A 15,963-nucleotide genomic window follows, 5' to 3' on the forward strand; every position below is an offset into this window, starting at 1 on the left:
GGCTCCCGGGCCGGAGCGGGGCTCGGGGGGGGGGGAGCGGATTTTGGTTAGGGAATGAGAACATCCGGTTCTGTGTCAGTTCTTGTGGATCTAACTCTGCAAACTAGGGAGACCGAGTTTTTTATTTGACAGAAATTCGGGACCACGTGAACCCCACGTTGGAGGCCGTACCCTGCCCCTAAATTCAGACTGCCATGGGATCCCCCCAGAACGGCTGCAAAGCTTGTGCTGAGCCAGAGTTTCCTGAGGGCTGAGAACAAACAGGAGGCAGAGTCCCTCTGGCACGCGGGGCTGGTGCTGGGTGGCAACGGCTCGGGCTGGAGCAGGGGGTCAGTGGGTGGGGCTGTGGAGCTGAGCTCGCCGGGCCCCGGGACCTGGGGGCTCAGCGCATCTGGGACATCACTTTCCCCACAGACCCATCTCAGGTGGTAGGAAAGAGGGTTAAGAAGCCAGGGGAGAAAGTTCAGGCGTGCGGGGAGTGGTTCCTGCAGCCACCAGAGCGGGGACGTGGCTCACTCGGCCTCCCTTTGCCGGGACCAGGAAAGACCTTCTGGACGTTCAGAGTTTGGTGCCTCCAGGCTCCAGGAGAAGCAGCAGAGCCCCTGACCCTCAGGAGGAAAACTCGAGGTCTGGGTCCCGAAAGAAAGGGGGATGTGTAATTGAATGCACATGTCCCCTGGACGGTAGCTCGGGTAGAAGTGGGGGAGGACAGCAGTCCTCCCCTTGTCATGCCTCCCGAGCATCGAGTTGACATCCAGCCCGTGCCCACCTGCAGGGGTGAGCCTGCTGGGTTGCAGCGGGCGTCCCCTGTGACCTGCGGGGGCCTGTCGCAGTGTGTCAGTGTTGCCCTGCTCCGAGGGGCCACCCGGTCCCTCTCTCTGACTCCTGGTGGCGGGGAGCGGTCCCTCTCTCTGACTCAGGCGGCTGGGCCTGAGATTAGATGGCTTGGTCCCATTTGGCCTCTGGTTGGAGCCAGCTTTACCAGTCATTTTGCGACTTGGCCTCCTTTGTTTTTTAATCATTTCCGAAGCTGGAGGGGGAAAGGAGGCTGGACTTCTTAGAAACCCTGGCAGGCAACTTAGGGCCTCCGAGGCTGCGGTTCTGGCTGGCTGGCCCCCGCCCGGCAGGTTCTGAAGACGGGTCTGGCTTGCTCAGCTGCCCAGATGCCCACACCACACGCAGGGGTGGCCCGTCCATCTCCCAGCCCATCTGTTAAAAGGCACCTTGATGATACCACTCAGCAGTCTGAAACCAGCTGGTGTTGCCAGGGAGGTGGCTGGTGACCTAGATGAAAGCCGGAGAAACCCACCTTGGCCGGCACAGGGCCCAGCCTCCCTCCTCCTTCTCCTGGAGGGTCCACAGTGTCCCCCAGGAGGGACACTGTTGGCCCTAAGTGCCCACAAAGACTCAAAGGGAGCTCGACCCCTTCCCCCCACATCAAGAAGAGAACATTTCAAAAAGGTTTTTATTTAATTAAAAAAAAGACAGAACTAACAACCCAAAACCAGTAGTAGGTAACAGGATTCACAGGTGCTTAACGGGCGAAACACACAGGGGCTGGTTGGAGAGGGTGGTGGGATGGGAGGAGGTGGGCACAGGCCCCTGCGTCCCCCTCTGGGGACGCAAGGTCTCAGCCTGACAGGTGGCAGGGAGCCAGCTCCGCCCACTTCCCCAGGCGCCCCTGGCTGGGGGGCGGTGCGCAGAAGGGTGGCCCCGGGCAGAGGGTCCGGGAGCCCGGGCATGGTGGGGAGAAAGGCTGTGAAGACCAGGGGCTCTGAGGTGGTTCTGCTCCCTGCTCTTCTGTCCTTCTTTGTTGCTTCTTTCTACTCTTTCTTGGTCCCTAGAGTGGGCCCCACATTCTCTGCCTGGGACTGGGCGAGAGGTAGGATTCATGGGAACACAGCTTTCTGCATGAAATGACAGAAACTTCCGGGGCAGCAGGGGAGGAGGTGACTTATGTGGAAGAAACAGCACGGCTGCCTTGCTTTGGGAAGTGACAGAAGAGTCTGGGGACCTGGCGGGGTGATGGGTTCCCAGATGTTGCCCCCTTTCCTTCGAGCCCGGGAAGATGGGGTCACAGATGGGGGGGATGGGGCACCAAGGGCGGTCGGGTTGGGGGCAGGACGGGACGGGGTTGGCCCCCAGCAGGGCAGGCCACGAGCCCTGACGCTCCAGCATTCACGGCTGCACATGCTTGGACAAACCACCACACAAAGCCAACCTCAACGGGAGGAAGGGGTTTCGGGCAAGCGCGGAGGGTCCCCAGCACACCACGCCTCGGCTGGCCAGCGCTCCGGGGCAGTCAGGCGAGGGGTCCCCGGGGAGATTTCCTCTCCGGGGGTGAAGGAGGATGGCGATGACCGTGACCCAGATCTCAACTCCTGGGGGCTGAGTCCGCCCAGGGGGTCGGCAAGCAGGTGGCTGAGGTAAGAATTCGCTGGTCACTTCTCAGGATGACAGCTACCGGGACCACAGGCGACCGCTCGAGATCGGACGACCAAGTCTCAAAAAGTAAGAAAGGATTTGTCTTTAGAAAGCACGTGTTTTATATAAAAGAGGGCGAGCTCCCTGTTCCAGAAAGGTTGTCTTCTGAACCCACACTCGCGTCTGCCTTCTCCGCTTGCCTCGGGATGGGGAGAGATGGTTGTGGTTGGAAGAAAACGTCCAACGCGGAACCGCCGCCTCGGTTCCAGAGTGCCGAGATGTCCCTCCCGCGAGGAGGAAGGAAAACACAGCGCAGCCTTTTCATCCAAACTGCCCGAACTCCCTCGGCTGAGCCCTTCGGGTGGTGGCAGAATAAATGACAAGAGTGGGTGTGGGGGAGGGGCTGCTGCTGCCATTGTCTGGACGAAGAACCGAGTGTCACTTGCTCCCCTGGCCTTCATTTGCAACCAGTCACGATCAATAACCACTTAGGAAACGGATGTTTGTTCTGATGTGTTGGCCGCTGTTCACCCTCGGGTCTCCCTTTCTCGAACAGAAGTTCAGGCTCCTGTTGCCAAACGCCGGTGGCGGGGGGGGGGGGTCTGCCCCCTCCGCTCCCCAAGAAGGGACAGAGCTGCTCTGAGGAGGGTCCGTGGGGAGGGACACGGCAAGAGGCCATATGGGCACCTTCCTTCAGACCCGTGGAATCTTCCAGACTCTCAAGGACAGTCAGAGCGTCCTGCCCTTTCTGTGTACGGCAGAAACTTCTAGAAGCAGACCAGAATGCCAAGCCACAGACTCTGGGTTTACCTCACACCCAGGCCAGCGAATGGCCTCCTCCACTGCGGATTCTTCCACAGGCCTTGGTCTCCTCAGGTCGAGGGAAGCCGGCCCCAGGATAGCACAAAGGCCAAAGCACCAGTTGGCCACAGGGGCTTTCTCCTCAGGATCACGGTTATTTCAACAACCGGCCACTGCCAGAGAGAAAGAGAGAAAGAGAGAAAGAGAGAGAGAGCAAGAAACAGACAGGAAGGGGGCAAGTTTCGGCTTCCTTGTTTCCTGCTCACAGACCCAGAACCTCAGGTCAAACGGCACCTGACCAGTGTCCAAAGGTCCCCGTGTACCCGGTGAATCCCTCCCGGTGGCCCCTCACCCAGGCAGAGAGGGAGGGCTCTGAAAGCCCGTCCTTCCGGCAAGAATTATTTCCAAGAGGAGACAATGGCTCGATTTTGTTTTCCCAGGTTGGTCAAGGCCTTGCAGCCTCAGGAGATCTCGGAATCCTGGGCCGTCAGAACGCCCCTCTGGGGGGCAAAGTCAGCCTTCGGCTTCCAACTCCCGTCTCCCAGCGCTTCGCTCCCAGCCAGCCCGTGACACTTTCTGGAGACGAGGGAGGGTTGGGTTTTGGCTTCAGTCCGTGGTCGGTCCAGCCTAAGGGTCAGATGCCCTCCTGTGGGATCCAAACAGCTGCTCTGGGGAGAGGCCGGTGCAGAGAGGGGGGTGGCTCACACGGGGGTCGTCCGCCGGTTCAGCACGCTGACGCGCAAGCCTTCCTGGAGGTCCTGCTGGAACAGGTCGTGCAGCTGCAGGAAGCCGGGCTCCTGGTCGGGGCCGTAGCTGGCGGCGGTGGTCACCTTGAGGGGCTCCCTGGACAGCGTGTACATGGACAGCTCGCCCATGGGGATGGCCCCAGTGATCTTCAGGCCCACCGGAGATGCCGCCCTGGACGGAGAGGCCTCGGTGGACCTCGAGCTGGACCGTGAGCGTCGTCGCCGGTACCGATAGCTCGGCATCCTGGCGTAGGGAGACGAGGAGGGGGCCTTGAGGAACTCCCGTTTGGTCTTAAATCTCAACTCTTTATTTTTCTCAATGTAAATGTTTACGGCCAGGACACCCACGGTCTCGGCCACGATGAAGGACAGGGCTCCAAAGTAAAAAGACCAACCGTAGTTGTAATGGTTTTTTTTGTCTTCATCACGTTTGTCGCTTGGGTCACCTGTGTTGCTGGAGATGTAGACGATGATGCCTATGATGTTACTGAGGCCTGAAAGAGAGGCAGGAGAGGGGTGGGAGGGAGGGAGGCAGACGTTAGACCCACAGCTGGACGAGGGACAGGAGGGCGGAGGAGGGGCTGGTGGCCACCCCCCCTTGGATAGGTATTGCTTTATTCCGGTTGCCGACTTTTCTTTTGAGTAATTGGTTTTGAGGTAATAAAGCAAAAGTTCAGATGAGATGTAAAACACAGGCACTTGGCTACCTAGTTCCCCTCCTGAAGGCCATTACTGTTATCTTCTTTCTTTAAAAAAAAAAATGTTTTATTTATTTTTGAGAGAGAGGGAGAGAGAGAGGGAAAGTGCAAGTGGGGGAGGGGCAGAGAGAGATTGGGGGGGGGGACAAAGGATCCAGAGGGGGCTCTGCACTGACAACAGGGGGCTTGAACTCACGAACTGTGAGATCGTGACCTGAGCCGAAGTTGGAGGCTTCACCGACTGAGCCACCCAGGTGCCCTTGATATCTTCTTTCTTATATTATTGTTGTATCTAGTCTCTCTCCCTCCCCCCCCCCCCCGCCCTCTCTGTTGCTCTCTCTCTCACACACACACACATACATCTCTTTCTTTCCTTGCACAATGCTCTTTGTCCTCTTGCCTTGTCACTCAGCAGTCCACCTGGCAGACGGTTCCACGTCAGGCCACGGAGAGCTGTCTGTCTAAGTGCATGTAGCACCCACTGCATGGATATCTAACCAGGCCTCTGCTATGGGCGTCAGGTGGCTTCCAGCCCTCCGCTAGGACAAAGTTGCCGTGGACATCCTTGTGTCCACACCGCTCCTCACACGCAGGAGTACGATTGTGGGTGTCAACAGCCTATCATTTATTGTATCAACGTGCTGGACCTTTGCTAGCCTGAGAGGTGGGATGTAGTCACCTGTTGCGGTCTTTATTTAATTTCATCTTAGGATAAGTGAGTTTGAGTAGAGCCCAGCTGCCTGCACTTGAATCCTGCTTCTGCCAGGGCCCTGGAATCCACAGCTTCTCCAGTGACCTGGGACATCTGGATATGGCTTTGTATGGCTCCCCCTGGGGAAATGGGCAGCGGCGGAGGGCACCTTTGGAGGCCGTCGGCCGAAGGGGTACGGGATTCAAACCTCACAGCAGGGACTTCTTTAGTGGTCCACACCTTCAGAAATCTGGGGGCTCGAAGGAGGAGAGAGAATGGGGTGTGGCCCTTTCCTCCCACCTCTGCCTCTGGAGGGGACAAGAAGCAAAGGGATGGGGACGTGGCCAAGAAGGAGACCCGACACTGGGGTACTTCTTGCTAACACATACACACATGCACACCACACACCCTTGACACACATACAGCCCCCCCCCCCCCCCCCCACACACACACACACTCACACATTATCTGTTGCCCTGGAAGGACGCAAAAGCGGAAGTAATGTAGAGGAAGGACCATAAGAATCTGGCTGAAAGATTCTGAACCAGTCCCTTAACTGCTTTGGGAAGTCACCTTCCCTCTCTCCGAGAGACCGTAGGAGAGGACAAGACGGGGTGGGGCCCTGTGAGGCCCCTCCCCATCCTCAAAAAGGAAGCTTGACCACCAACCACCACCTTTACTGGGATTCTCATTATCACCCTCATGGGACTACTGGACGGCTTTAGGATGCAGAGACCAGGCCCATCTAGGGTCGCCTCACCAGACTGGGGTAAGACAAAGGATGCTTTGAAAGCAAAAACACCGATAAGGCAGTGCAAGGAGCTCTGTTAACAACTTAGGAAAGAATTACTGAACTTTGTAACCTATCTCGAATTTACTTACTAGAAGGCCTAGGACGTCAGGCACGTCCTGTTTCTCCTGACAGGGTCCCTTGTTGCAAGTTTATCTGACCTCTGCAGGTGCTGCCTGGAGACTCCAGGATGCCACCGGCCAAGTTCTGCCCTGTCAAGATTCCCCCGGAGACCCAGGCCGGAAAACCCGAGTTCTCCACCGCACCATGTATGTGCCGCTAGCCAGCTGTGAGCCCACTTCCGGCCTGACTGCCTCCACGTCTGCAGTGGCGAGGCGTGCGCTGAAGTCTCTCCATCGAGGCCCGGAGGAGTGCCAGTGTCACGCCAGTTAGGAGGGCGTGTGTTACTGTCACCCGCAGCTCCGTGGGTCTTCACTGGGTCGCAGAGGGTGACTTCGATGTGCACCCTTGCCCGTTCTGCTCCCTTTCACCCTGTCCTCCTCCGCTCCTTCAGGTCTTGGCTTCCGTGAGTCCCTCGGGGTACCCTCCTGGCCCCCCCCCCCCCCCCCGATGCAGCCAGGCTTACAAGGCGCGGTACTGCCCCTTTGTGGCACTTTGCACACTTAGACTTATTTATTTTTGTGATTGATGTGAAATCCACAAGGCACAAATGAGCCCCTTCAAGTGCTCACTTCAGCGGCATTTAGTACATTTACAGTGTTGTGCACCCCACGCCTCTATCTAGTTCCAGAACGTGTTCGCCGCCCCCAGAAGGAGACTCCGTGCCCGTTGAGCAGCCGCTCCCTACGCCCCGCGCCAGCCCCCTCGCACCCGGACCTTTGAAGTCAATTACGAGCAACGACCTCGCGTCGGCGCCCCCAGCCCCGCGCACGCCCCGGGCGCGCGCCCTGTGCCTGCGGAACGGAGCCGGCGCGGCTCACCTGCGGCCACGAAGAGGATGCCCGCGCTGAGGACGATGTTGTTCTTGCGGCTGTAGAACCTCCCGGCGCCGATGCAGAGCCCGCCAAGCAGCAGCAGGATGGTGCTGAGGATGGGGAAGACGCTGGAGGCGCGCACGATGCCTGGGCCGGGGCGGGAGACAGAGCAGAGCGCGGTGAGGGCGGCCGCCGTTCTGGGCACGGCCTCGGCCTCGGGCGTCGTCGGCCGGAAGTCCCGACGCTCGAGGCCCTTCTCCTGACTTTGAAGGTTCCCTCCCATCAGGCCCTGCAGACCTCGGCGGGTTGGGAGCTGGCCGGGCGGGGGCAGCCTGACCCCACTCAAGCGATGGCTCAGGCCCTGAGTCACGTCTGCCCGCAGCAGGCTCCCCCTGCCAACCCGAAGGCAGGAGGGCCCCTCCATGGTATCTGGGAGCCCCAATAACAGCCATGAAAACGCTGGTCTGCCTTCCATTCAGACACCGCACCCTCACCGCTACACTGAGCCTTTCAGGGACGCGGTCTCTATGGAGCCTCTGGAAGGCTGGGAAGTGGTGACGGTGGCTGAGGACGCAGCCTTTGGCATCAGGTGGGTCTGGGTCTGCTCTGGGACATGCTGGCTATTTTGTCAGGCCGCTTCACTTAACACTGAGCTTCCCCGTTTGCGGAAAGCAGCTGGGAGCAGGGACCCACCTCCTCTGGTGGGTTTTGTGTGTATTAAGAGGCTTAGCACAGGGCCTGGCCATTGCACATACTTCTGAGTGACAGCCTTTATCTCCACTGCCATCATTGCTGTCATTGTCCCCCTCCCCACCCCCACCCCCCCCGCCCCCCCCCCCCCCCCCCCCCCCGGGGACAGACCAGGGCCTCCTGAGGTCACGGGGCAGGGCGTGGTGGCTAAACACAGTGGGACGTGCGTGGACCTCGCTGTCCAGCCAAGCTGGACTTGCACACTTGCTCTGCCACTGACCAGGGCAGCTAACTTCTGACAACGTCAGTCTCCTCTCCTTTTTTTTTAGTTTGCTTATTTATTTTGAGGGGGAGAGAGAGAGAGAGAGAGAACGCGAGAGCATGAGCTGGGGAGGGGCAGAGACAGAGAATTCTGAACAGGCTCCACGCTATCAGCACAGAGCTCGACGTGGGGCTCGAACTCACAACCTGTGAGATCATGCTCTGAGCTGAACACAAGAGTCGGCCGCTTAACTGACTGAGCCACCCAGGCGCCCCAAGTCTCCTGTTTCGTAACCTGGGGAGAGTAGTATTAATTACCTACCTGTCGGGGTTGAATTGCACCCCTCCCCCCAGTAGATATGACCAAGTCCTAATCACAGGTATCTATGAATGAGACCTTATTTAGAAAAGGGTTTTTTTGCAGGTGTGATTAAATTAAGGATCTCAAGAGGACACCATCCTGCATTAGAGTGGGTCCTAAATCCAATGACAAGGGCTCTTGTGAGCAGAGGAAGAGACACAGGCAGGGAAGAAGTCGTGTGAAGGCAGAGGCAGAGATAGGAGTGAGGGGGCCCCACGTCAAGGAGGGTGGGGAGCCGACAGGCGTCGCAAGAGACCCCTGGGCGCCGTGGAGGGAGCCCAGCCCTGCCAACATCCCATTGAAGACTCCAGCCTCCGCACCGAGAGAGAGTAAATTCACAGTAAATTCCTGTTGTTTTAAGCCACCCGGCATGCGGCCCTAGGAAAAGAATACACTTTCTGCCCTTGGTAGGGGCTTAGGGGATATGGGTCCCCCTTCCTTAGCATCTGGCTGGAAGGGCCAGGAGGAAGGGAAGTGGGGCTTCAGGAGGAGCCCTGAGCTCAGCCTTCCTGATGGGCCTACAGGTCTCCCAGCCCAGTAGAAATCCTGGCGACATGGACCCTTGGTGGTCCCGGCGGGGGACAGCAAGTCGGGGAGCCCTGGCAGGCACCGACTCCTGAGCCAGCTGAGCCGGTTTGTGGCCTTGCAGCCTCTGAAGGCACTATTTGTCTCCTTTCCTGTAAGCCCACCAGTGTGCGCCCTGCTTCACAGAGGGGGCTTTGTTGGGGGCATTAAATAAAGCTCTTCTCTCCAGCATCTCCTCCCCCTTCCTCTGCCTTCTTGCAGCCGCAGGCTCTGGGAGGAGGTTTCCCGTGGGCTTTGGAAACATGCCTCAAAGCCATGCTGGCCAGAAAATCCGGGGTCAGCTCCCCCTGGATGCCCCCGTTCTGCAGACGGGTCAGAGGGGCTGGGGAGAAGGGAGCCCAGTGCCTCTAAGGTCGCTGAGGCCAGACCTGGCTCAGAGCCATCCATACTGCCCACGTCAGTCATATGCGTGCCTGTCCCTTGCCACAAAGGCTCATCCCAGGGCTCTGCATGTGCAGAAGCCAGCTGGGGTTGCCGTAGACAATGGTGCAGCGTGGGTCTTGCACAGAGCTGAGGGACGAGCAAGACTGAGGTCCGGGCCGTGCCTCAAGGCCAAATCAAGCCCTGGAGAGAGTCCGTGTCTTGTCTGGAGCACTGGTACCTCCTTCTCACTCACCCTCAGGCACAGGGGCCTCCCAGCATCCCTGACATCAATACTGCGAGCCTTAGCACCCAAATCGGCTCCGTGATGGGAAATCAGCTCAGTGATGGGCCAGAGGGGCCGGTGGAAAAGATACGGCAGGCTGTGTGTTTGTGTGTGGGGTGACCGCTCAGACCCCACACCTGCCTGTGGATGTACAAACCAGTGGGGGCACTGCCAGAGCCCCCGGGTTGGGGGCGGGGAGCCCCTCTGACAGCGATGGAACTCAATGCACAAGCCTGGTTTCTCCGGAAGACTTCAGAATGCATGGTGGGAAGGTTGACTTTGTTCTCGAATTGTGGAAGGCAGGGTGCGTGAGAAGCACGGCCTTGGACCTGTCAGGGTCGATACCCCTCGCCCGGATGGTTAAGCTGCCACTCCCACAGGCAAGCACCATGGAACCTTCCACGACCTTCTCTGACCCACTGGAGCATCCGCTCCGCCACTGCAGTGACGTGTGGCTAACACAGTATCTGGCATGTAATAGGCCCAAGAATAACTTTGTGTTAAATGGGTGAATAAATGAAATCTCATGACCCCTCCTCTCTGTCTCCTGTGCTTCTGCGTATTTTGGGGGTCACAATACTCTGGGGCCCAGAGGGCCAAATACTGGGAATTGTGGGGGACGGCCGTGGTGACCGTGACCTTGGCCCCCCCAGTTCGAGGACGTTGCCTGCTCCCTCTGGCTGAAGCTCACAGGTACCTGTACTCCGAATCTCGTTTCGGGGCCGGCTCCTTTTTCCGCCAGCCCCCGAGTGGAAAAACACCGCCTTGTCGGAGGGTTAGCTCTGCCCTCCGCCCCAATTCCATCAGCAGCTTGTGAATGAACCCGCCGGGCCCCCACAGAGCACACTTGAGGAGGGCGTTTCCTTCCCAAATGATCTTTCGTCTGCGCTGTCCCCATCGATTTGGGAAAATCGCTGCGGGGCCCCTCCTAGCCCTCACGCCCCCCCCCCACCTCGGGCACCTCAGGTGGAATCCGGGGACAGTGGGAGCCTGAAGCTGGAGGGGAGAATGTGCTGCACATCCCTGACTTGCCCCTCCCGGTCCTCCTTCGAACTTTCTGCGTCCTGCCCTGGGCCCCGGGAGGCCGCACCACGCACCATGCAAGGGATACTTGGGCTCCGTTGCCTCTGGCTTTGGGAGGAGCATGCAGAGAAACAGTATTCCCCAAGCCTCCTTCCTGAAGGCTCCGGTGAGGTGAGGTGACTGCCTTCCCTCCTAAAAGCCCCAGCGCCTGCCGGGCAGCCCTGTCCTCCCGGCTTCCCTTCTCCAGGCTCCCATGCCTGCTTTCCTCACCTGCTCAGGTCCCGGAGTGCAAGGGCTCCTGTGGCCACTAGCCCTGCTGCTCTCCCCCCCCACCCCCGAAAGCTTTCCTTAACCCTGACCTCACTTTGTAAATAGTCCTTCACTAGACACCCTTCGTTCACCACATCTGAGCATGCCGTCTGCTTCCTGCTGGAACCCCAGAAAGCTACATCATCTGACCTCTGGGCCGATGCTCATGAGCCATCCCAGCTGGGCTGAGCACCAGGGGTCGCCCCAGATGGCTGTGCAGGCCGCACACTGTACAACTCGAAGGGTGTCGTTTATACCACAGTGTAGGTGAGTGTGTGCGTAAGCCGCACGGCCATTTGCGGTGGCCCTACAGAATGTCATTTGCTTGCTTCAGCGTTGGCCCCAGAAAGCAGAAAGGAAGGAGAGGCAGGAGGAAGAGAGAAGGTGAGGGAGGCAGAGCTGGCCAAATTTGTTCAGGTTCTGGGTCTGGCCAGAGCCTCCTGACACTTCCCCAGGCTCCACGGGAACCACACGCTGTACTGTTTGACCAGACGACTCACAACCCAAATCCTTTCTCTTAGAAGAAAACGATCCACAAGCATGTGCAGAGTGAATTGCGCTCCCTCTGAGGACGCTGCTGTCGATTCTCCATCAATGAAGCCGGGCCCCGGGCCCCGAGGGTGACGCCGTGAGCAGCCGTGTGCGTGTTCTGACTCATGGGAAAGGGGGAAACGGCTTCAAGGGGTGCTGTCCTTTCATTTCCAGGCACCTTCTGTGGCTGTGGCCCCATCCTTTCTCCCAGGGTGGTGTTCACAGGCCCAGGGATGAGATCTGGATTTCCCGTGCAGGACGGATTTGTCCTTGTCCAGTATATGCTGTGACTTCCAGTCTGGGGGTCAACCCAACCACAGGACAGGGGCAGAGGCGGTGGCTCCCCACCGGACCGTCTGATTTTTCAAGAACAGAATGCTGGGTACGTGGGGGGTGGGGTGGGCGGGTCCAGGGCCGGGAGGGCAATGTACTTGGGGTATCACAGCCCCCTAGGGACGCTTGGCCTGGGCAGGCCTGTGTCTTTAACCTCCTTGCGCCAGGCCCCATGGCAGCAACCGGCGACTCTGCAGCTCGCCGTGACCAGCAGTCCTGGCGAGCAGAGCGCCCACACCGTCACCTGCTCTGGCTGGGCCTCAGTCTCCCCAGGCATGGGCCTGGGTGCCAAGTAACCCCACTGGGATACCCAGCATGCCATGGCAGCGTTGGACATAAGTCCATCCTCCAAACTAACAATTCTGAATCAGAAAGGGAGAGAAAGAGCATCCAGAGAACAGCACCCCTTCACCCTCACGGGGCCCGTCTTTCCTGCAGCTGCCCCCCTGCCTCCCACACATACAAGGAAAGCGAAAGATGCTTGGCACTTACGGAGGAGATACTCTGAGCTGTCGTGGTCGTAATCATTGTCCTCTGGGAAGTGATTGATCCGGAAGCAATGGCCTTTATAGATCCCTGGAGACAACGAGAGGAAAAGAACATTCTAAGTGTTCCATGCGCTCACGTATCCATCGACTCCAGCCCACGTGCCGCGTGTGTGCCAGGCTCTGTGCGGGCCCTGGGCACAGAGAGAGGAGAAATCTCCGCTCTGGCATCCCTGGTCTGGCGCGGGGATGGGCACACAGAGAAGCACGAGATGGAGGGCGGCGTGCCCCAACGGTGATAGTGGTCTGTGTGTGACCGTGTGTAAGAGTGATAGGCACACCATCAGTCACCAAGCAGGGACAAGGGGCATCAAGCAGGACATGCTGTCCAAGGCGACTGCAGAGCCATCTTGAGATATGACAAAGAATTTGCCCCTGGGAATAGGTGGAGGGGACTTCCAGGGAGAGGAGGAAGCCGAGAAAAGGCAGGGCTGGGGTCAGAGCCTGGGGAGCGGCGGGAAGTTTGGTGGCTGGACTCAGAAGGCCCCGTAGAGGGGGAGGGGCTGGGGGCTGTGTGGCAGCAGGTATGGGTCTGGGTCAGGGGAGTTGGGATGAAATCTGCCACCATGGTGTCTGTGTCCTTCCCCTTTCTCTCTTTTTAATTTTTTTTAATGTTTATTTATTTTTGAGAGAGAGAGAGACAGAGCACGAGCTGGGGAGGGGCAGGAGAGAGGGAGACACAGAATCCGAAGCTGTCCGCACAGAGCCCAACGCGGGGCTCGAACCCACAAACCGCGAGGTCATGACCCGAGCTGACTCACTCAAGGTGATGGAGGGAAGAGAACCTGCAGCCAGAGAAACTTCCAGAGAGGCCAGGACCACCCCCCTGCCTGGTTTCCCTTCCCTACTCTGAGAAGTAGCCTCCGGAGAGTGGGAGGCAGGACGTCCTGGGTACTTTTGGAACTGCAGGAGGAGAAGCCGGTCGTCCCTTCCAGAAGCTATCGTCCGGCTCTCCTAGCAGCTGCTCCCCTGCAGTCTGGGGGCGCCCAGCACAGAAGCCGACACGGGCGGAGAGCGGGGCACACAGGGCGCCAGGCCCCGCCCCGCAGGCCAACCCCCTCGTGCCCGGTTCAGCCTCTCCGCTTCGGCCAGGAGCTCCTCTTGACGACACTGTGTGGCTGGGGTTGGGGCTGTTTCCAACTGGGGCCAATTCTTGCTCTGCAGCTGTTGCCAAGCGTCCTGCTGGCCTCCCGCAGCCCAGCCTGACCTCCCGGTTGGAAGCACAATGTCAGAAGCAGGGCCTGTGCCCGACCGGCATCCGTCTCTCCATACTTCCGATTGAGAGGGCTCAGGGGACACGGCCCTCCCACCCGTTGGCCGGTTAGCGGGCCAGACGTTCCCCTCTGTCGATTTCCTTAAGCTGCCGCCTCCAGAGGGCAGGGGTGCCGGGTGAACACCCCTGCCTCCTGAAGGCCCGCGGGCCTCGAGGGCCATCGGTGGGAGGGCCGGGTTTGGTCAGGGGACGGTGATGCCCCCAGTGGGATACGCTTCGACGGTGTTCTCCGTGCCAGGCCAAGCAAGAACAACCTCATCTCCTCATCTGTAGAATGGGTACAACCACAGGCTTCCTTCTCCTGGGGGCTCTTCGGAGAATCTCAAGAGGCAATGCTTGAAAGGCACTCAGATGATTCTTGGCCCCTGGTGACGGCTCAGGGAAGGTTCGCCAGTGCTGGACCCAGACGTCACCCCCCGCCCCTGCTCTCTTCCCTGAGTGCCTGGGGTTGGTGGAGAGCCACGAGAGGCTGTCAGGGGCAGGAAAAAGCATGATGGTAGGCTGGTGGTGTCAGGGTGGCCGGGAAGCAGGACACACGGAGGCCAGAGTGGGCCAGTCACGCTCTCCCCTCGATCCCAATTCAAGACGTTTGTGGAAATACAGAGCAAGGGTTTTCCAGGCATGGCTGTGGGCCAGGCGGAGCTCTTGACGCCTTCTCCCTCTCCCCACACACTGTTTGGGGGCTACCTTGTGGGTCTGAACAAATTTACCAAGTCACACACACGCCTGTTGGAACAAGTCAAATACTGGAGAGGCTGACGCGAAAGGTTAATTAAATCATCTCTTTCCAGGCTCGTTTTCCAGAGGCCAACCAGTCTGCTGTGTATCTTCCCACACCTTCCCGTGTGCACACCTACTCGCGTACATGTATGTGAGGCTCTCCCCGCTTTTCTAAGTTTATTTTTTTATTTTGAGAGAGAGAGAGAGAGCGAGCTTGTGAGAGAGTGTGCAAGTGAGAGGGGGAGGGGCAGAGAGAGAGGGAGAATCTCAAGCAGGCTTCTCCTTCTCAGCACAGAGCCGGGGGGCTCCTACTCACCAACTGTGAAATCACGACCTGAGCCGAAACCAAGAGTCAGACGCTTAACTGGGTGAGCCACCCAGGGGTCTCCCCCATTTTTTTTATTAAAAAAAATTTTTTTTAATGTTTATTTATTTTTGAGGGAGAGAGAGAGAGAGAGACAGAGCATGAATGGGGGCGGGGGGAGACACAGAGAAAGAGGGAGACACAGAATCCAAAGCAGGCTCCAGGCTCCGAGCTGCCAGCACAGAGCCCGACGTGGGGATCGAACTCACGAACCGTGAGATCATGACCTGAGCCGAAATCAAGAGTCAGACGCTTAACCGACTGAGCCGCCCAGGTGCCCCCATGGTTTGTTTCTTTTTATTGAGCAGCAATATTGCACAGCATGGATGGACCACAGTTTGTGACATCTGATTGTTACTAGTGATTCTGCCTGTGATGTTCAGCTATTTCTAAGAATGTTGCTATGAACATTCACGTACACGTTTTGGGGTGAACCTAACATTTTCATTTCTCTGGGATAAATGCCCAGGGGTACAGTTGCTGAGGTTAGTTTTATAAGGGACTGATAAATGGATTTTAAGGATGGCTCTATCCCTATTTTTTGAACAGAATTATTCACCACCCTTCACTCCATTACCTGCTTTTTTCATTTAACAACACATACAAAAATCTTTCCAGGTCAGAGCCTATAGATTGGACTTAAAAAAAAAAAAACTTTTGTGTATTAAAAAAATTTTTTTAATGTTTATTTATGAGAGACAGAGCACAAGCCGGGGAGAGGCAGAGATAGAGAGGGACACCCAGAATCTGAGGCAGGTTCTGGGCTCCGAGCTGTCAGCACAGAGCCCGATGCGGGGCTCGAACCCACCAACCACAAGATCATGACCTGAGCTGAAGTTGGATGCTAGGCTGAGCCGCCCAGGTGCCCGAACTTCTGTCTATTTTTCATAAAAAAAAATAAATTGATACTCATCCAACAGTTGCTGAAAACCCTAGAGAGAAATACTAAAGAGCCTAGGGAAATAAAGCTTGCTCCAACACTGATAATGTGGAAGAGAAATATGCTTTGGCAGAAATGCGGCAAGAAATATATTTATATATTCCATCGGAAAGCAAAACTCAGGTTTTGAACTGTTAGTTTGCATACAGATGCCCTGGCTCCAAATGTCCCTTCAATTTTGCTGAAATCAAACTCTACATGTAGGAGGGATATTTTGCATTGGATAGAAATTGTAAGCCGTAGTCCCACATATTGCCTGTTATTTAAGACATATTCTTTTTAGTGGCTGCATAGCCA

The 15,963-nt window shown here is 57.6% G+C and overlaps 1 protein-coding gene across 1 annotated transcript in view; it reads right to left on the bottom strand.

The window, feature by feature from the left end:
- Positions 1-1,447: 1,447 nt before the first annotated feature.
- Positions 1,448-15,963, bottom strand: part of CACNG4 (calcium voltage-gated channel auxiliary subunit gamma 4) — a 57,998-nt gene continuing 43,482 nt past the window's right edge. Inside the window, exons 2-4 of the mRNA XM_045489488.1 lie at positions 12,317-12,400; positions 7,092-7,232; positions 1,448-4,465 (exon numbers count right to left, since the gene is read on the bottom strand). Coding sequence (XP_045345444.1) covers positions 3,927-4,465; positions 7,092-7,232; positions 12,317-12,400 — 764 coding nt within the window. The 3' untranslated portion in view covers positions 1,448-3,926. The remainder of the gene's footprint in view (positions 4,466-7,091; positions 7,233-12,316; positions 12,401-15,963) is intronic.

This window comes from Leopardus geoffroyi, chromosome E1, assembly GCF_018350155.1.
Source record: "Leopardus geoffroyi isolate Oge1 chromosome E1, O.geoffroyi_Oge1_pat1.0, whole genome shotgun sequence".
NCBI lineage: Eukaryota > Metazoa > Chordata > Mammalia > Carnivora > Felidae > Leopardus > Leopardus geoffroyi.